At 43.7% G+C, this 22,868-nt stretch overlaps 1 protein-coding gene across 1 annotated transcript in view; it reads right to left on the reverse strand.

The window, feature by feature from the left end:
- LOC126191050 (pickpocket protein 28-like) overlaps positions 1-22,517 on the reverse strand; it is a 298,445-nt gene extending 275,928 nt beyond the window's left edge. Inside the window, exon 1 of the mRNA XM_049931762.1 lies at positions 22,422-22,517. Within this exon, the coding sequence (XP_049787719.1) occupies positions 22,422-22,501 (80 nt within the window). The 5' untranslated portion in view covers positions 22,502-22,517. The remainder of the gene's footprint in view (positions 1-22,421) is intronic.
- Positions 22,518-22,868: the final 351 nt, after the last annotated feature.

A 22,868-nucleotide genomic window follows, 5' to 3' on the forward strand; every position in this document is an offset into this window, starting at 1 on the left:
ATAGACCCTCTATTGTTCCTTATCTATATTAACGACATAGGAGACAATCTGAGTAGCCGTCTTATACTGTTTGCAGATGATGCTGTCATTTACCTTCTTGTTAAGACATCAGATGATCAAAAGGAATTGCAAAATGGTTTAGATAATATATCTGTGTGGTGCTTAAAGTGGCAATTGATCCTGAATAAAGAAAAGTGTGAAGTTTTTCACGTGAGCACTAAAAGAAATCCGCTAAATTTCGATTACGTGATAAGTCACACAAATCTGAAGGCTGTAAATTCAACTAAATACTTAGGGATTAGAATTACAAATAACCTAAATTGGAATGATTAGATAGATAATGTTGTTGGTGGAGCAAAGCAAAGACTGCGATTCATTGGCAGAACACTTAAGTGCAACAGGTCTACTAAAGAGACTGCTTACACCACGCTTGTCCGCCCTGTTCTGGACTACTGCTGAGTGGTGTGGGATCCGCATCACGTGGGACTGACGGATGACATCGAAAAAGTTCAAAGAAGGGTAGCTCGTTTTGTATTATCGCGAAACAGGGGAGATAGTGCCACTGACATGATACGTGAATTGTAGTGGCAATCATTAAAACAAAAGCATTTTTCGTTGCAACGGGATTTTCTCATGAAATATCAACCACCAATTTTCTCCTCCGATTGCAAATAAATTCTGTTGGCAGCTACCTACATAGGGAGAAATTATCATCACGATAAAATAAGAGAAATCAGGGCTAGTACAGAAAAATGTAAGTACTCGTTTTCCCCGCGTGCCGTTCGAGAGTGGAACGGTAGAGAGAAATTGAACCGTCTGCCAGGCACTTTATTGTAAATAGCAGGGTAATGGCGTAGATGTAGATTCACTGATATGAATATTTACCACCCAACAACTCGTGGTGGACTTAGAAACACACAATACACTGTGACAAAAGTCATGGTATAGCGATGTGCACATATGCAGATGGTTGCAGGATCGCATACACAAGGTATAAAACGGCAGTGCATTGGCGGAGCAGTCATTTCCACTTAGGTAATTCACGTGAAATGGTTTGCGATGTGATTATAGCCGCACGACGGAAATAAAGACTTTGAACGCGGAATGTTAGTTGGAGCTAGACGCGTGGGACATTCGCTTTCGGAAATGAGTATCAAGAGAGTGCCGAAATACCAAATTTCAGCCATTACCCCTAACCATGGACAACGCAGTGGCTGACGTCCTTCACTTAACGACCGAGAGCAGCGGTATTTGCTTAGAGTTGTAAGCGCTAACAGAAAGGCGACAATACGTGAAATAACCGCAGAAATCGATGTGGAACATACCACAAACGTGTCGTTTAGGACAGTACGGCGAAATTTGGCGTTAAGGGGCTATGGTAGCAGACGGCCGACGACAGTGCCTATGCTAACACCACGACATCGGCTGCAGTCATCTCTTGGGCTTGTGGCCATATCGGTTGAACCCTAGGCGATAGGAAAATCGCGGTCTGGTCAGATGAGTCGCTATTTTAGTTGGTAAGAGCCTATGACAGGGTTCGAGAGTTTTCAGACCGCACGAAACCATGGACCCAGGTTGTTAACAAGGCACGTTTCAAGCTGTGGTGTCTTCATAGCGGTGTCGGCTGTGTTTAGAAGGAATGGACTGGGTCCTCTGGTCCAACGAACCGATCATTGACATCAAATAGCTATGTTCGGCTGCTTGTAGACTATTTGTAGCCTTTCATGGACTTCATGTTCCCAAACAAAGGTGGAATTTTCATTGATGACAATGGGCCATGATACTGGGCCACAGTTTTTTGCGATTGGTTTGAAGGACATTCTGGACAATTCAAGCGAATGATTTGGCCATCCAAATCACCTGGCATGAATCCCAACGAACATTTATGGGACATAATCGAGAGGTCAGTTCGTGCACAAAATCCTGCACCAGCAACACTTTCGCAGTTATGGACGGCTATAGACGCCAGCAGGAGGTTTCCATAGACTTTTTGAGTCCATGTCACGTCGAGTTGCTGCACTACGCAAGGCAAAACGGGTTCCGACACGATATTAGCTGATATCCCATGTGTTTTGTCACCTCAGTGTAAAGTGAGCGGTTTTATTGATTACTATTCCCAAAGAGTACATGCTGACATGTATTTGATTGTGAACCAGATAAAACATCTGTCGCTGAAAGGATTAAAAAACCTTGTAAGTAAATTGCTCCACATATCACGTATAGGCTTCTAGTTCCTCCTTTTCTTCTTCTTCTTCTTCTTCTTCTTCTTCTTGTCTTCAGCTTCAACTTCTTCGCGTTAATTCCGTTTAGTATGGGGTCCTCTGTACTCAAGAGGTGGCAAATTTATTTTATTGAACTTGGCGGCCGAATGATCGCTGTGTCACCACAATCGTCAGTTACCTTATGGAATAAAGCCGCGCACACCAGCTGTATTTGAATCGTGTAAACTTTGTATGTGTGATCATATTTTAAATGTTCGTGTATCGTCTTTTCTGAGACAGAAATTGGGGACCAGCACATCATCTGCCTAAACGAGTGTTGGAAAACGCCTGAGAGCCACACACAAGCTGGCCAGTGCACCGGCCACTGTCGTTAATTCGCGGCTGGGACTCGGGTCGGGACTGGCTCACCTCTCCTGCGGGCGCTGCGGTTACGCTATGCAAGCAGGTTATCAGGGAGACGCTTGGCTTACGTAATCGCACAACAGGAATTAACATAAGAAAAGCAAAACTTCTTTGATATCGACACCATACCTATGTCATGCCGAGGTTTTTCCCCTTCGTTGGCGCTCGTCTCAATCTGGACAATTTTATGTCCTTGCAATCATTATTTGTTTCTGTTATTGAAAATGGTCACTGTAACTGCTCAGGCAAAAGCAGTAGCGCATCCAAAGTTAGGTTAATTCCTTTCTCTAATTTTACTTAAAATATCCGTATAAAGGGTGCAATAAAATTTATTGTTAACGTAAATTCAAGAATGTCCTGCAGAAGCCTCTTAAAAAATCTGCATTTCCCTAACGAAATTTGATTCCTATGCCACATGCGCCCTTTCAAACAATAACTAAGTTCACGGAGTCAGTTCTAAGAATAAGAACAATCTACAAAACCACTTAACTTTACACTAAGCTGACAAAAGCATGGGATACCTCATTTTGCCTGGCGTGGTGCAGAAACTTGACGTTTCATGGACTCAACAAGTCGTTGGAAGTCCCATGCAAAAATATTGACCCATACTGCCTATACTGCCGTCCACAATTGCGAAAGTATTGCCGGTGCAGGATTTTGTGCACGGGATGAGCTCTCGGTAATTTCCCGTAAGTATTCGACGGGATTCATGCCGGGCGGTCTGAGTGCCCGAATCACTCGCTCGAATTCTCCAGAATGTTCTTCAAACAGTTGTCACCCCGAGACATGACGCATTGTCATTCCTTCGTTGTTTGGGAACATGAAGTCCATGAATGTCTGCAAATGGTCTCGAAGTATCCGAATATAACCATTTCCAACCAACAATCGGTTCAGTTGGGCCAGAGGACGCAGTCAATTCCTTGTAAACACAGCGCAAACCATTATGGAGCAACCACCAGTTTGCTCAGTGCCTTGTTGACAAGTTGGGTCCATGGTTTCGTGGGGTCTGCGCCACACCCACACCCTACCATCAGCTCTTACCAACTGAAATCGGGACTCATCTGACCAGGCCACGGTTTTCCAGTCGTTTAGAGTCTAACCGATATGGTCAGGTGCCCAGGAGAGGACTGCAAGCAATGTCTGCCGTTAGCAAAATCACTCGTGTCGGTCCTTTGATGCCACAGCCCATTAGTGACACATTTTTCCGCACTGTCCTATGGGACACGTTAGTCGTACGTCACACACCGATTTCTGTGGTTATTTCACGCAGTCTTTCTTGTCTGTTAACACTGACAAGGCTACTACACAAACACCGATGCTCTTGGTCGTTAAGTGAAGCGTTGTCCGCGGTGAGAGGTAGTGCCTGAAAATCGTTATTCTCCGCACACTCTTGACACTGAGGATCTCGGAATATTGAATTTCTTAACGATTTCTGAAATGGAATGCGCCTAGCTCCAACTACCATGCCGCGTTCAAAGTCTTTACTTCCGTCATGCGGCCATAGACACATCGGAAACCTTTTCACATGAATCGCCTGAGTACAAATGACAGCACCACCAATGCACTGCGCTTCTATACCTTCTGTATGCGATACTACCGCCATCTGTATGTGAGAACATCGCTATCCCATGACTTTTGTCATCTCAGTGTAAGTCACTCACTACAGTCGCGAACGGTGTCCATTATCTAGGAACATACGTTTCCGAAAACTTGCAGGCAATCTCCAAAAATTTACTTTCTAACTAAGTGCTGTTCAAGATGCAACTTAAGAATTTTTTCGTTGCCAACTCCTACTCCGGCCGGCAGCTGTGGCCGAGCGGTTCTACGCGCTTCAGTCCGATACTACGCGGTTGCTACGGTCGCAGGTTCGAATCCTGCCTCGGGCATGGATGTGTGTGATGTCCTTAGGTTAGTTAGGTTTACGTAGTTCTAAGTCTAGGGAACTGATGGCCTCAGATGTCAGGTCCCATAGTGCTTAGAGCCATTTGAACTCCTACTCCGCAAACGGGTTTGTTAGAACCAGTATGTATATTATTAACAATACCATATGCAGGAGTGCTATGAAGTGTCCAATTTCTGCACATCTACAACGGAGCAATATGATCTGTGCCCTATTAACTGTCATTTTTCTGTTTTACTGTACTTGGCTACAGGTGAATAGGGATTCTCTTATGAACTTTAGTATGTGTGTGTGTGTGTGTGTGTGTGTGTGTGTGTGTGTGTGTGTGTGAGAGAGAGAGAGAGAGAGAGAGAGAGAGAGAGAGAGAGATTGAGTGTTTGCATGTACGCGCGAGTGCGTGCCGACGCCCATTTCATTTCGCTTCAGTACTGATTCACTGCATACGTATTTCTTACCGTTTATGCCTTTTCCACGTCATTTTATTTGTTTAACTAGTCAAACTTTTGTTTTAGTACCTTACTAAAAATGAAAACAATGAAAGCTGTTAAACTTTCACAGAAATGACGCACCAGTAAAGTAATACTAAAATATACTCACCTCCTCACTGAAGGTGACAATCTAAAGAAGGGACGATGGCAAAGATAATTTAATTTCGGTCGGAAGTGAAGTCATGAACGAACTTTGTACAATCACGTGCTGTAAATGTGCGCCGGCCGGAGTGGCCGAGCGGTTCTAGGCGCTACAATCTGGAACCGCGCGACCGCAGCGGTCGCAGGTTCGAACCCTGTCTCGGGCATGGATGTGTGTGATGTCCTTAGGTTAGTTAGGTTTAAATAGTTCTAAGTTCTAGGGGACTGATGACCTTAGAAGTTAAATCCCATAGTGCTCATAGCCATTTGAACCTTTTTTTTTTTTTTTTTTGTAAATGTGCAAGCATTGAACAATTTCTCCTCAGGTACTGAAGTAAAATGTGACTGGTATGTGACCTTTCCGTTTAGCAATCTTCCAATGTTTGAAGCCACTCAATGGCTTCATAAAGCCACTATTGAAAGTAATTTTAGTTTCGTGACTGGCTGCATGTATTTTACGCGAAACTTCAAGTAGGTTTATCACGCATCACAATGACCTTTAAGCACGGAACGGCAGTGGTAGACGCCGATAGAATCTGCACATTCGCGCTGTAGAGCACCTGCTGAAAAACTGAACGACTTTTGAATTTGTTTGTGTTTTTTGTACGCTGATAGATGACTACAAAATAAATAAAATCTACTGAAACGAAAAGAACGGACCATAACTATGACAAGACATGATATTTGTGCAAACTTTACAGATACACTCAGCCTGTAATGTAAAGAATGAGTAATAAAATTGTAAGTCTGTGCCAGAGCAGATCCTGAACCTGGATTCTCGACTTATCGCCTTAAGTATTAGACTATTCACGCCTCGATGTATAGTTCAAACTGTCAATGTCATTGATGATTCCACCTACGATTTCCGAACACTAGTATCATAGGTTCTCCCACATGGTGTGTGGGAAGACCGTAGTTTGCCCTGCCACAATGTATAAAATCTAATCAAATGTTTTTTATTTCAGTCTTTGTTCACAATGTGAATTCCCTAGACGATGACCGGTTTCAGTCCTTAATGACCATCCTCAGATATTTTTTTACACCATATCCTAACGTGATAAGGCCATAATGGCATCGTCAAAACATATAAATATAATCAGCATAGCATCGTCATGTAGATCTAAAATAAGGTGTAGAATAGGCCGCATCATCCACACAGTCATTATTGCTGGACGATGCGACCTATTCTACACCTTATTTTAGATCTATATGACGATACTATGCTTATTATATTTATATGTTTTGACGATGCCATTATGGCCTTATCACGTTAGGACATGGAGTAAAAAAGATCTGAGGATGGTCATTACGGACTGAAACCGGTCATCGTCTAAGGAATTCATATGGTGACCAAAGACTGAAATAAAAAATATTTGACAGTATTGGATCACTGTTTCTATACGCGACAATGTCGCAGTTGGTAAAATGTAATTAAAAGTTTCCGAACTGTTCTTATACTGTACACAACACACTACGCTGTATGATGTGTTTCATATTCTTCCGCATTTAGCCTTTTCTGGGACACAATACGGGGACCACACCGCAAACACGAAAAACACGCCATACCGTAACACCACCTCCTGCGTACTTCACTCTTGGCACTACACATGGTGGCAGCTAACGCTCTCCAGGCGTTCGTCAAACCCAAACACTTCCATCGGATTACCACAGGGTACAGCGTCACGGCAAATCACTCATTTCTAGTCATTCACTGGCCAGTGGCGTTGCTATTAACAGCGTCTCTAGCATCTATTTGTACTGATCACAGACATGATGTGGGGTATGAGTTGCTGACCATGGTACCTCATTCTTTTAAACTCGCACAGTCATTTTGCCTGCTGGACTGCTCGTCGCACTTTAGAACCGATGAGTGAGTCCTTACATTGATTTCATGAGATTTTTTACTACCACCCGTTCGCAAAACTGGACAGTCCCTGTCCATCAGTATGTAAAGACTGCCTAGTCTCGGTTTAACTGTGGTCGTTGCTTCGCATTTTCACTTCACACTCACGTCACCGGCAGTCGAATTTAGCTGTAGAAAGTTGAAATGTCGCGGATGGATTTGTTACTCAAGTGACATGCAATGGCTAGTCCACGTTCGAAGTCACTCAGCTCTGCTGACAGAGCCACACTGCAGTCGCTACTTCTCCACTTACATCACAGTTCTCCCCGCCTCATTTTATACGGGCGTGTCCGCTTCTCTTTACATCTAGTGGTCAACTGCCTATTACTTACGATATCCGAGTACCTCTGATCACATAATGTACAAGGTGAGTGGAGTACAAAGTAATGGCATATTTAGTGAACACTTCATGATATCGAACCGAAGTTTCCGGCAAACGTTAGCAGGCAGAGGGGTACGTAATTTTCTTCTGTGGTTGATACCGATGTATTGAAGCAACTATGGTTTATTAATTGGAATAATATACACATTCTGAAGGTGGCAGGGGTAAAATACAGGGAGCGAAAGGCTATTTACAATTTGTACAGAAACCAGATGGCAGTTATAAGAGTCGAGGGGCATGAAAGGGAAGCAGTGGTTGGGAAGGGAGTGAGACAGGGTTGTAGCCTATCCCCGATGTTATTCAATCTGTATATTGAGCAAGCAGTAAAGGAAACAAAAGAAAAATTCTGAGTAGGTATTAAAATCCATGGAGAATAAATAAAAACTTTGAGGTTCGCCGATGACATTGTAATTATGTCAGAGACAGCAAAGGACTTGGAAGAGCAGTTGAACGGAATGGACAGTGTCTTGAAAGGAGGATATAAGATGAACATCAACAGAAGCAAAACTAGGATATGGAATGTAGTCGAATTAAGTCGGATGATGCTGGGGGAATTAGATTAAGAAATGAGACACTTAAAGTAGTAAAGGAATTTTGCTATTGGGAGCAAAATAACTGATGATGGTCGAAGTAGAGAGGATATAAAATGAAGAAGAGAAATTTGTTAACATCGAGTATCGATCTAAGCGTCAGGAAGTCGTTTCTGAAAGCATTTGTATGGAGTGTAGCCATGTATGGAAGTGAAATATGGACGATAAATAATTTGGACAAGAAGAGAATAGAAGCTTTCGAAATGTGGTGCTACAGAAGAATGCTGAGGATTAGATGGGTAGATCACATAACTAATAAGGAGGTATTGAATAGGATTGGGGAGAAGAGGAGTTTGTGGCACAACTTGACTAGAAGAAGGGATCGGTTGGTAGGACATGCTCTGAGGCATCAAAGGATAACCAATTTAGGATTGGAGGGCAGCATGGAGGGTAAAAATCGTAGAGGGAGACCAAAAGATGAATGCGCTAAGCAGATTCAGAAGGATGTAGGTTGCAGTAGGTACTGGGAGATTAAGTTTGCACAGGATAGAGTAGCATGGAGAGCTGCATAAAACCAGTCTCAGGACTGAAGACCACAACAACAACAACAACAACAACAACAACATACACATCTGATGGTATCTTCAACTTTTGTAGTCCTGTCTTCCTCAGTTGCATGCAATAATAATGTACATTGACAATTTTTACTTTTTGGACCGTTCGACTACAACTGCGTGAAACACAATTTTCGTGTCATATGCGTTTCGCTTTTAGTTTTTGCAAGTCATCTTCAGTGGCAGGTTGCGTGGACGATTTTCTACATATTATTTTCGTGCCGTTCCTCTACTTATAATTGCAACTTGGGGTTTCTTCCACATTTCACAGCACTAGGAATTGCATCAAAACAAGTGTCCAGTTCCTAGTGCTGTGAAATGCTGAAAAATCCCCAAGTGGCAATCATAAGAAGAGGAACGGCACCAAAAATGGAACAGAAACGTAATACGTAGAAAATCGTCCGCGTAACCTGTCACTGGAGATGCCTTGCACAAAATAAAGGCGAAACGCGTTTCATTCAGTTGTAGTCAGACGGTACCACACCCGGCCCATAACGCAAACCCGCACACACTATCATAGACCCTGTTCTGGAATGCAGACTCGATCCACAACAAAAGGGCAGAATTTGCCGCGTTCATGGAGCGCAAGGGAATCCTTGTCGCGCTACTGAGCGAGACTAAGCTTAAACCGCACAAACAATTAAACTTTACTGGCTACTGCGTCTATCGTACCGACCGACCGGGCGACGCCGTGTCAGGTGGAACTGCAATCGTCATACACAAAGACATTGAGCACACAAACATAGAGCTCCCTGAACTGGAAAAAATCGAGGCTACGGCCGTCAGAGTCAAGTTCAACGTAGCCTACACCACACTGATATCGGTATACAACAGCCCTGTAGGCATTTCAACACGCGATATCAGCACACTACTCAACACTTCACCGCGAATAATAGTCGCTGGAGATCTGAACGCAAAACACCCAGAATGGAATTCACGCATACGAAATCCCAACGCCAAAAAACTGCACGAACATTCACTAGGCAGAAACTACATTATACTAGCGCCGACTGAACCGACGCACATTCCATATCAGAGGGGACACAGGCCAGACGTGATAGACATGGCCCTCATCAAGGGCATTACATCGACACTCAACGTTGCTGTTGAAAACGATCTGTCCTCAAACCACCAACCTGTAATACTATACATTGAGGAAACACTGCAGCACATGGAACAACGCAAGATGTTGGACTATGGGCGTGCGAATTGGACATTGTTCAAGGAAACGCTCGATAGCCACATCCCACCCATACACGAAATTAATGAAACAGCACAAATTGACGAGGCAGCAGAAACCCTCACTAACGCCGTCCAGGACGCAATGGCAGGCACCATACCTGATCGCACCTCACAACAATACAGTGCGGCCCTGCCCCAGGGAATCCTGGGCCTAATCTCAATGAGGAATCGCCTCAGGAGACAATGGCAGCGCACCAGCCGTCAGTACTTCAAACGGCACATTAACAGGTTACAGGGCATCATACACGATAAAATACAAACACATAGAACACAGCAGTGGAACCAAAAACTCGAAGGGCTGGACACCGCACGACCTGGCGTGTGGCAACTAGCTCGACATTTCACCAGGTAGAAAATATACACCCCAACGCTTCAAGGGCCTGACGGACCTGCATACTGAGCAGAAGAGAAAGCAGAACTAATGGCCCGCACACTCGCAGCGTCATTCACACCGAACCTGGTACCATCAGATCCAGTGTTCACACTTGCTACTGACCAAGAGGTTACACGCATTCTAGCCCAACCATCGCGCGACGACATTCGACATGCTAGCACAGCCGAAGTCTCCTGGGCTATAATGCATTCCGCTGCTAGGAAAGCCTCTGGTCATGATGGCATTCAAAACCGTGTCCTCCAGGAGTTCACGGATAAAGCAACTGAGTACGTAACACACATAACGAATGCCGTACTAAAACACCAACACTTCCCCGCCTTTTGGAAGACGGCCAAGGTCCTGATGTTCAGGAAGCCGGGGAAAGACCACAGCCTCCCACAAAATTACTGAACCATCAGCCTTCTGAGCTCGCTCAGTAAGATTGTTGAGAAGGTGATTCTCAAACGCATCACTAGGCACTGCATAACAAATGACCTCCTGAGACCGGAGCAATTCGGCTTCAAGAATTACCACTCCACAACACAACAACTCTTACGGGTCGTTGAACATATAACATATGACTTCAACATAAACAAAGCTACAGGGGCGGTGTTCCTGAACATCTAAAAGGCTTTCGACCGTCTATGGCACAACGGCCTCATTCGCAAACTCAGCGACGCGGGATTCCCCGACGGGGTGGTGCGTCTAATACACTCATACCTCACAGACAGGAGTTTCAACACTGACGTGCAGAGAAAACAATCAACACGACACGGTATACATGCGGGAGTACCCCAGGGAAGCATCCTAGGGCCCCTACTATTTAGCCTCTACATAAACGATCTCCCAACCACACACAACACAACGATGGCAATCTACGCGGATGACACAGCCATCCTCGCGCAAGATTGGAAACCATCAAACATTACGTCACGCCTACAGACTGCACTCAGAATGGCTGAGCCTTGGTTGGAGAAATGGCGTGTTAGAGTAAACGTCGACAAGTGCGAAGCCGTTCTGTTCACTAGAAGACCGAAGCAACTGCGCAAACACCGATACTGCCGACCAATAACTCTACATGCACGCCCAATACGTTTCCGTGAGAAAGTCTAATATCTCGGTGTCTGGCTGGACCGGAAATTACTCTGGGGGGACCACATACAACACATGACCAACCGAGCTAGCGCGAGGCTCAGACAGCTCTACCCTATGCTCAACAGGCGTAGCACACTGAACAGAAGGGTGTCGAGGTCCATGTACATGACACTTATCCGACCCCTGATGACGTACGCAGCCCCTGTCTGGGGATACGCTGCGCCCATACGCCTGCGTCGTCTGCAGATCATACAAAACAAAGTACTCAAAATCATAAGCAATGCTCCACGATACACACGCGTCGAATAAGTGTACAGAAACTCCAGACATTCGCAGAAACCGTTTATTCTGAATTTGGGGAACTACGACCACAACCATAGATGGAAACATAAAAGACCAAAAGACATACTTGTAAGGACCTAACATCTATGGCCTAGCACACGCAAACACAACGGTAGAGATGAGCCCCTGTTAATCAGACGCCATTAATGGATATCCAGCTGGAATACACTGCCGAAAAGCTGGCACCATGCAGGGAAGCCGTACCGTACACTGCATGCAGACAGGCTCCACACATCCCCCACACAGTGAGATGATCTATGGCCGATCTCCCACTACTGTATAACGTTCTTGATTGTTCCAGGAATGTAGCGGCCGCAGCAACTGGAATCCATCGCCATCGCTAGCCACGGTAATGATGCATGATACCCATACTAACAATTCCAATCTTGCATGAACTATCGCAGCTAGTAAGCCACTACTGCTCTCACTACCCATCCCACTGTCGCAGAGGTTTTTTTTCCCACGGCACGAGCCATGGCACATTTTTCCCTCTGCTCTTCAAATCGCTGCCCTCACTCGCGTTTCTTCCACTATCTATCACCTGATGGACCGTGTTAATGCGTAGTCTTACCCAGACGTTACTCAGACGCACGGATAACATCACAGCCCAGCATCCTGTGATCCATTTACTAGATAACTAACATGTTGACGGAGGTGACAGTAGAAAAAAAAAAACGTAATATCCGATGGCATTCAAAAGTTCTGAAAAAATGAATGCTCTGATATAACGCTTGTTAATCGGTCACTCAAGTGTAAGCACTGGTAAGTGGGACTCTCGTGCTAGACTCCATAGCTATAGGAAGCAAGAAGATGGCCTTTGCCACTAACGTAAAACATTTCCTCTTGGCCCTTGTAAAATATAAATACATCGTCAGCTGTGATTGTTGTAAAACGAAATATGTACTAATTTCTAGTGTGTCAAAGATGCCTTAGGAGGACTGCACTGATGAGATAAATCACTATGACCACCTACTTAGTAGTGTGTTGGTCCGCCTTTGGAGCTCTATACGAGATAAGAAACGAAACCAGTACTAGTCTAATGTTGCGGGTTACGCACTTCGGAAATGAAGTCGCCGCTGTTGCATCAAAGCAAACGCGCTTCCCTCGTTCCCGCTGTAGTTTCGACGAGTATGATGAGTCTGATAACTGTGGCATTGCAGTCGCTTCGTAGTCGTCGACTCGTTCCTTCTTACTGAAACATGGAGAGTGTTGGGCTGGTGGTGACATATTGTTAGTACGGAAGATGAATACACGATCTTGCTGCTTAAAGTAACACTGACAAGGTGAAATTACCGTTGACGGGATCAGATGGCCTTTAACGACGCTATGCTTTGGGAAACTGTGGCAGCTATAATCCGAAAATTAATTAGTGTAAAGGTACAATCCTAAAAGTGGTCAGAGGAGGAGTGATATCTTGAATAAGTTTCACTATGCAGTTCACGCTTCAGAAGTAAAACACAAATTTCGCCCAGTGCAACCAAAATGGTTGGATTCTTGTTCATTCCGCATCCACCATGAGCAAACAAAACTGAGAACTAAGCAACGTCACTGTTACTTCCCTGCGACAGAAAGGCGCACTGTTTCTGTATTCATTTGGTCATGGCAACTTACGTTTAGCAACAGCGAGAAGTGTAGGTTATCATTCGTTTCTATAATTTATGTGGTATCGATAGCTACGATGCCACAACGTAGGTGCGCTCCGCTAGGTTGGCACCACGATACCGACACCGACGACAGCGCCCTCTAGCCGGGGCTGTGCAGCTCTATGAGCGCCGCTCCAGATTCTACCCATTTGATTCCGAGTAGACGACCAAGCAACATTGTTTCTATTTCATAGTGGGCGAGCCACTACAGATTTTGCCTGTGTACCTTCTAGCCGATGTTTGATTGATGTGCAGCTTCGCTCTTACGTGCTCATCTCAGTCAAATTACGTAAGCCTAATGTAATCCTAATTCTTCCTATAGTAAAGGTGATTTAAATTTAAACGCAGTTCCGAAGCATTTCATCTTTTCCTGCTCCTACTCACTTCCTGTATTCGGTCTACCCTTCAGTTTACAGGAGCAGACCCACACGCCGCCTTCCGGCGGGATACAAGAATTTATTTTTATAATTATTCACCATTTAGAGACTGCACTTCATCCTCATTTTATACTTTGTGACACTGTCGTTACAGAATCGGTAAGGGCTTGAAAATTTGTATATGTCAACGTAATCGTTAGCCATTCTCTGAATGATGGTGAGGTCTACGATGACGTCACAGGACTCGCTGGCGAGTTTAAAGCGAGCTCTTTTGTGATCTCTACGACGCACAAGCCGCGCAACTTCCGTAGTTACGATCGAGTGATTTGTGTACGCGGTGCTGCGCCCCACTTCATTCCGGATGCAGGGGTTGGGCAAAAATATGGAACACAGCGAGAAATGAAGCACCATTATTACAGTTATGCTGTGGTGACAGTTTTGCCACTTAGTTACACACTTATGGTCATTTTCACGTCCATATATCAGTTTTACCAAGTATAGCTCCATATTACACTATTATGATGTGCACTCGTGAAATACACTATGTTTACATACAAAAATGTGGGCTGTGGTCAAAGAACTTAGATGTAGCAGATGTAAAGATGTTGCTCACACAGAAACTTGTAGGTTCTGGTCAAAGAACTCAGCCACAGGAAGTGCAAAGGTGTTGCATATCTATATTTTTTTGTATTTATACAGTGATCTGTCGGCCGCAGTGGCCGTGCGGTTCTGGCGCTGCAGTCCGGAACCGCGGGACTGTTACGGTCGCAGGTTCGAATCCTGCCTCGGGCATGGGTGTGTGTGATGTCCTTAGGTTAGTTAGGTTTAACTAGTTCTAAGTTCTAGGGGACTAATGACCTCAGCAGTTGAGTCCCGTAGTGCTCAGAGCCATTTATACAGTGATCTCCAATGGTACAAACATGTACATGAATGTATAAACACCTGAAGATGGGCGAAAGCCCGAAACCGGTCGTGTGAGAAATAAGCAACCTTTTATTGTAACTGGTAGCGATATTTTTCTACAACCTCATAAAGGAACAGTCACGGAGTTCGACAGCATCCACTATGGATAAAATTCATTTCCTGTTGTATTTGTTCACAAACGGCACCTCTGCAATGTCCTCAACACGTTTCAGGTGTCAGTCGTGGTTAGAACTGTGTTCTGTGTGGTTGTGAGTGCAATGTATCGGAGCTGAGTGAATTCGACCGTGGCCAAATTGTTGGCGCTCCTGTGGTTGGAGCTTCCATAACCAAGGTAGATGAAGTGTTTGGTGTGTGTTGAGTGAATACTGAAGAGGATTGCGACGATAAAGAAGAGGACGGCACGTGCAAAAGTCTCTGCTGAACGAATGACGCACTCGCGAGACCTGTCGGCGCCAAAAAGACACGAAGGGCGTTCCATAAGCTGGGAATTGCAGGGCAAGCTGGACTTTGGACTTTCAAAGCCGCATATAAGTTATATGAAAGCCCATAAAAAGGAAACGTCATGCGGAAGCCATTAAATCCGAACTGTGGAGCAATGCAAGAATGTCATTTTGTCGGAGTAGTCTTGTTTTACACTGTTTGCAACTTATGGCTGAGTTTACGTCCCAAGAGTGAAATATGTCGGGGGTTCGATGAGGGTTACTCTGCAAAGCCGCATTACTGGAAAGGATTACGTGACCGTTTCGGCTGATCAGGTCCACCCCAAGATACTTCCCTTGTGGTCCAATGGTGTTGCTGTGCTGTATGATGGCAGGTCACTTATTCACACAGCTCGCATCGTCCACTAGTGGTTTCGTAAGGATGAGGATGAATTGTCTCATGTCCTCCTGGCCAGCAGAGCCACCAAATCTCAATATTATTGAGACTTTGTGATCTACTGTTCACTTCTGTTATCGTTACGTGGTCTTGCCCCTTCTTTGTAGTAAGAAAGGAATAAGCTCCTTTAAAAGCCATACAGGACCTCTAAGCATTCACTTCAGAGGCTACTGGAAGCTGTATTGAATTCCTACACCTTATTAGTCATAGTAATGTGCTGTGATTTTGGTGTTTGCATATTTCTTTCCACCGCCTATATGGGCAGATCAGGCGAACTGATTGCTAAGACATCAACGTGAGTTCACTATCATGCTCCTCAAACCACTGCAGCATCATTCTGGCCTTGCAACACGTATAGATTTCCTGCTGGAGTATGTCATTGGGGAAGACACGAAGACTGCATCGGTGAAGGCGGTACGCAATAACGTTCACGTGGCCCACCACTTTCATGATACCTTTATTTATTTATTTATTGTTCCGTGGGACCAAATTAAGGAGAAGTCTCCATATTCATGGAACGAGTCAACACATGAAATTATAACACGATAGTAGAAACAGATAAAATGAAATATAAGAAACATATTCAGGCGACAAGTCGTAAGTTTAAACAAAGAAAATCAACAATGTAACACTGGAATTTGCTTAATTTTTCAGCTCTTCCAGGAGATCCTCGACAGAATGGAAGGAGTGGGCCATGAGGAAACTCTTCAGTTTAGACTTAAAACTGTTTGGGCTACTGCTAAAATTTTTGAGTTCTTGTGGTAGCTTATTGAAAATGGATGCAGCCGAATACTGCACTCTTTTCTGCACAAGAGTCAAGGAAGTGCATTCCACAAGCAGATTTGATTTCTGCCTAGTATTAACTGAGTGAAAGCTGCTAACTCTTGGGATTAAGCTAATACTGCTAACAACAAACGACATTAAAGAAAATATATACTGTGAGGACAATGTCAGAATTCCCAGACTATTGAATAGGGGTCGACAAGAGGTTCTCGAACTTACACCACATATAGCTCAAACAGCGCGTTTTTGGGCCAAAAATACCCTTTTTGAATCAGAAGAATTACCCCAAAAAAATAATACCATGCGACAGAAGCGTATGAAAATATGCGAAGTAGACTACTTTTCGTGTTGAACTGTCACTTATTTCAGATACTGTTCTAATGGTAAATAAAGCAGCATTTAGTTTCTGAACAAAGTCCTGAACATGAGCTTTCCACAACAGCTTACTATCTATCTGAACGCCTAGGAACGTGAATGTTCCGTCTCGCTTATAATATGGCCATTCTGTCTGATCAAAATATCGGTTCTTGTTGAATTGTGAGTTAGAAACTGTAAAAACTGAGTCTTACAGTGATTTAGCATCAAATTATTTTCCACAAGCCAAGAACTTATTTCATGAACTACATTATTTGATACTGTTTCAGTATTACACACAAAATCCTTCACTACCAAGCTGGTGTCATCAGCAAACAGAAATATTTTTGAATCACCTGTAATACTAGAAGGCATATCATTTATATAAATAAGAAACAGCAGTGGCCCCAGCACCGACCCTTGGGGAACGCCCCACTTAACAGTGCCCCATTGGGTCTGAACATCTCTACCACTTCAATATTGCGGAGAATTACCTTCTGCTTTCTGTTCGTAAAGTAAGAGGCGAACCAATTGTAAGCTACTCCCCTTACTCCATAATGGTCCAACTTCTGCAGTAATATTTTGTGGTTAACACAGTCAAAAGCCTTCCTTAAATCAAAGAAAACACCTACCGTTCGCAACCTTTTATTTAATCCGTCCAAAACCTCACAGATAAAAGAGAATATAGCATTTTCAGTTGTTAAACCATTTCTAAAACCAAACTGTACATTTGACAGCAAATTATGCGCGAATTTAAATGCTCCTGTAACCTTGTATATACAACCTTCTCGATAACTTTAGCAAACACCGATGGCATAGAAATAGGTCTAAAATTGTCGACATTATCCCTGTCTTCCTTTTTATAAAGTGGCTTCACTACCGTGTACTTTAATCGGTCAGGAAACCGACCACTCCTAAAGGAAAAGTTACAGATGTGGCTAAGTACTGGGCTAACATACATAGAACAATATATAGAACAATATATAGAACAATATATAGAACAATATATAGAACAATACTTCGATTACTACGACAGGTCCTACGGAAGCCTAGGTGAATCCGTGGCGCGGTGCATGTTTCGAGCAGTCGTTCGCCTCAATGACAGCGTTTGCCGACACGATCATCGACCTGGTGTGGCAACAAACGTCATTCGTTCCACCAGGCAACACGTTCCTACTGACCTACAGTTCAATCTCGATGATCTTGTGCTCAATGGAATCCTTATTGACGATGTCGTTGACTCAACATGAGAACACATAGGGGTCGTCTGCTGGCAATCTCCAATGTGCCTGCACCAGCATTGTACGGTCATGAGATCTACGTCCACATCTACATACGTACTACGCAAACCACAGTATGGTGTAAGACGGAGGATACCTTGTATCACTATTAGTCATTTCCTTTCGTGTTCCACTCGCAAAGAGAGACAAGAAAAAAAGGACTATCTATATGCCACCATACGATCCCTATAATAGCTCTTATCTTCATGGTCCTTAGGTGAAATGTACATTGGCGGTAATAGAATCGTCCTGCAGTCAGCTTCAAATACTGGTTCTGTAAATTTTCTTAATGGTTTTCCCCGGAAAGAACGTGGCCTTCCCTGCTGGAATTTCCATTTGTGTTCCCTAAGCATCTCTGCAATACTTGCGTGTTGATGGTTGGCAACCAAAGCTGTACAATCGCAATAAAGTGATGAGATGTTCAATTGACTCTTTTATTGGAACATGTTACGCGTTTCGAGTTTACAACCATCTTCAGACATCACAAACTTCAACCCCTTCCTAACCAACCAGGCGTACCCCCTTGACAACTCAAAGAAAGTGTACAATAACATATAACTGCGACACAAGCAGTCTTGAAGCTTTCTCTCCTGCAATCTCTGTCTCCTCTCTCTTGCTCTCCCACTGACTCTGTCTTGTCTCTCTTACACGGTCACTGTATCTCTGGTACTGTCTTTCGGCACGAAAAAGCGCGACTATGTCCGCATTCCAAAATTTTTGTTGAAGAAGGCGGAATGAGGACTGAGGCAACTTTTCCCCACGTTTCTATCAGAGTCTTTTAAAGACGAACATCCCGTTTTTTTTGTGTGTGTTCCGACAGGAGAGTTTTTACGACGCTTCCCTTCTTTTCCCTGCCACAGATGTTGCTTGAACAAACTGTGTAGGACAAAGTTTTGACGGTTTATTTATATAATTCGACACATTCATATGCTTTGACACACATGAAAACAAATAAGTGTGCATAATATAAGGTTAATTGCATAACCCTTTTCTTTACAATTTGGTGGATACTTCGTTCTTCGATCGCAATGCATCGGAAACGCCCCCCCCCCCCCCCATCTTAACATTGTAAAAATCTCATTAGAAATATTGTACCGAATCTGCCGTCTTCCCAGTTTCATGTAATTTTTTATAGTTATTTTGAGTTCTTTCCAGGCATATTAAGATCCATTGTAGTCCTATTTTGTCACTGCAGTATCACTTCGGGCATGTTTGTATAAACGTGAAGTGCCCATTATACAGAGACAGCGTGGCATATAGTTTTATTGGTAAAAAAATGCTGACTGAAAACATAGTTTGAAAACCTCAGAGTCCTTGTGATTACCCTAGAACCCTTGCCATGAATTCACTGTGTCAGTTAAAACTACATTTACGCCTAAGACTGGAGATTAGCTACATTCAGCGGTGTCCAAAATTAAAGAAACGAACGCTATTTCCCCGTGTTGTGTCTAATTCACTGTGTAATGATACAAACTGTCAACAGATGTCGGTACAATCGTCTTCTGCATCTCAGCCAACGGACACCCAAGTCAACATGACGTCGGGACACCTATCAAACGGAATAGTGTTTGCGGGTAGTCCCACATCCACACTCGCTGTGTATACAATCACCGACGGTGCAGTATGGCACGAAGAAGACGTCTACCAGACTCTCTGCGGTGGAGGGCCATAAGAAGAATGGAAGCACGGCACTCCCAAACTGATGAGGCCCGATAGCTTAATGTGAATCGTTCTGTTATTTCTCGGTTGTGCCAACAATTTATAGAGACCGGAACAGTACCCGAAAAACCAGGGAAAGGCCAACCACATGTGTGACGTGTGATATCTGAATGAGAAGAATTTTATTTGGATATGAGGGCACGATGGTACCGCCTTAGCTCTGCACAACAACTGGCATCTGACATCGTAGACAGGACGTCTTGTATCGAGCCAAACGACGTCCAGAAAGCTTCGACAGAGTGGCCTTTGCTGTTGGAGAACTGCTGTATGTGTACCTTTGTAGCGTCTTCACAGAATGGAACGTCTGAAGTGGCGTCGTCAACATGCCACCTGGAGGGTCGAACAGTGAGCCAATGTTCTTTTCACACATGAGTCCCCTATCTTGTTTGGAGAGTGACTGTCGACGGATTCGCATCAGGAGTAAACGTGGACCACGATTTCGGGACCCAAACATTACGGAAAGAGACCGATACTGAGGAGGATTCCGAATGTTATGGCCAGGGATCATGTTGACCACATGAACAACTCTTCATGAAATTGTGTGAGTAAATCGGCCAGGTTTAACTGCTCTCAGATATAGTGACAAGATCTTGGGACCTCAGGTGCAGTTGTTGCGAGGTGGTGAGGGCCCAGACTTCGGAATGATGGACGATAACGATTGACCTAATAGGGCACGCATAGTCTATATTTTCTTGGAAACGGAAGATACTGCACTCTTGGCATGGCCTGCTCGCTCTCCCGATTTGAATCCCACAGAGCATGTCTGGAGTGCACTAGGAAGACGGATTGCATCACTTCAGCATCCACCAGCCACTCCCCAAGACTTACCAGCAGCTCTCCAGGAAGAATGGGCGTAATTACCTCAACATGCCCCGCTGTTGTCAGACCTGTATTGCTTTCAGAGATGGTCACACCGCAAACTGAGCACATTAACTGGTTGTCGGAATGTGTGGGCAGATCCGTTAAATTGGAAAACCCGTAGAACATTTTTGTCTACCGTTCTGCATATTGCAGTTGTTTACGTTGCGTATTTTTTGCATTATTTCTACTTTACTATAACCTGTTTATACTGTTTTGTGGCAAAATAAACACCACCTTGCAAAATTTCCGTTTGTAGCTTTTTATTTTGGTCACCAGTGTATTTTATGTGCTTAAGCACAGCGACTTCGAATCACTGGATCCCGGTAACGAATAGAGAAACTCAAAAAAGTTTCAAGGTTCCCCGAGAATATCATCTTAACAACACACGTAAAAGATTTCGACGATCTGCCATGAACATTAGTTATAGAAACAGCTGTCCCCACAACTGGTACTTGTGGTACCCAGAAATCATGGTTTTTCGTTATTTTCTCAGGAACCTCCCATGAACAAATGGTGCTTTTAGAAGCCGCCTAAGGTCGACTCACCTCGTGCAAAAGAACCGACAGATTTACTCAATTTCGCTGGGCATGAGGAAACGTCATTGTTTAAATTTTGACCCTATACAGAAGGGTATGCCCGTTCTTCTGATCGACATACAAATGATCGAAAGGCCAAGGGCTATGTAAAACACGTGTCCCCTTCGTATTTTCCCACGCGGCGTTTTGCGACGTACTGGTGCTGTGCACTACCGTGCACGGACCGCTTGATGTATGTACTCATGTTTAAATGTCTGCAGAAACAAGTAAAAGTCGAAAGACTTGATGGAGCGACTGAGGGTGGCATGATGATTCCACTTGGCGATGGTTACACCACGATAGCGAATTCCCGACACCCTGACTTTCAATTTTAACGTATTTCTAGAATACTTTTGCGAAAATTCGTAACGTCAGTGTTAATTGTACTTGTCTTTACAAGAGCTTTTTAACGTCCTTCAAAATTACATCTTTAGATTTTAAAAAAAGTACGCCCACCAGTATATCAGCTCATACAAGAGCTTAGTGGATTAAATAGGCAACAAAACTTTGTGCCACCGCGATATTTGCGGAAGACCTCTTTTCGATACCTTGAACCGTTCACGAAATGAGAAGGTATTATACTTTACACCAGTCTCGCTGTATCTGAAAGAGTTTCACAACGTATTCATTGCACTAAAGATTCAGCACATCTGAACGGTTTGCACCGGCACCATTTCATGTCATTGCATCTTCATTCATTTCATCTCCCACTGATTCATTCTTTTCGTTTCAGTGCATTTAATTCATTTCATACATACCGCATGTGACAGGGTAAGTTCTTATCATTTCAGTGCATTTAATTTATTTCATACATATCTCTTGTCACAGGGTAAGCAACGGTCTATGAACAGTAAGTAGCGTTCCGCCCGACGACAACAAATTAGCTTCTAAAATCGGCCATAAAACGCGATTATTGCGATAAGTTGCTGTTACTAACCAATTAGTACTATTATTACAGAATGTGATCGGTATTTTTATCTATCACACACGAAATATAATAGCGACATTTAAGGAAGTTATTAATAGGTTTGCCTAAAAAATGGGGATTCTGGCGAAGCACGTAACTCAACAGTTTAACGTTGAAAGACTGCAAAAACAAATAAAATAAAGCATGCGAATTGCCAGGTAGTGGAAGGTAATTGCGCTTAGGTAACAAAATCGTTATATTCAGTTTGCTCTACCCGCATCCAAGACACTGTAATGTATATATGCGACATCTGTCTGTGTTTCCCGTTGTAGAATAACAAGCTTGACTTCTACATCAATTTACCTAAAATAACTTTCGTTCTTAAATATATAAGATATCTACCCATCACACGAATGCAGCTTGCTGGAGTAATTTCTTATTTAAAGTTTAAAAGCTCTGTGTGCTGCGGAAAATGTTCTCTGACTTACCGATCAGCGGCGGTTGGGTCCCTATCGACGGCGGCGTAGACAGGCTCCATCGGGCCCAGGTCATTACTGCGAGCGTCCATCCGAAGCCTTCTGCTTCTCCACTGCCTCTGCCGGCGGCAGTACTACGCCAGCCGCCAGATGGCATTGGCGTTTCTACTGCGCTCGGGCGGCTAACCCCACACGGCCACACAGCTCCCTCAAGAGGCCGTTGTCAGCTGCGTGTCGTAAATGGTGGCCCTGGATGCACGATTAAAAAATGGCGTCTCCCGCAGTACGGCTGTAGTAATTATAAGTTATTATTATTATATATTATATTATGTATATTATTATATATTATATATATTATTATATATTATAAGTTATTATTATTAATAATATATTGTTTAATATAAACTAGAATAAGGAATCATGGTGTCTATTCCGTCTTTTGATTCAGCATATAAGAGC

The sequence above is a fragment of the Schistocerca cancellata genome, chromosome 6 (genome assembly GCF_023864275.1).
Source record: "Schistocerca cancellata isolate TAMUIC-IGC-003103 chromosome 6, iqSchCanc2.1, whole genome shotgun sequence".
In the NCBI taxonomy this organism is placed as follows: Eukaryota; Metazoa; Arthropoda; class Insecta; order Orthoptera; family Acrididae; genus Schistocerca; species Schistocerca cancellata.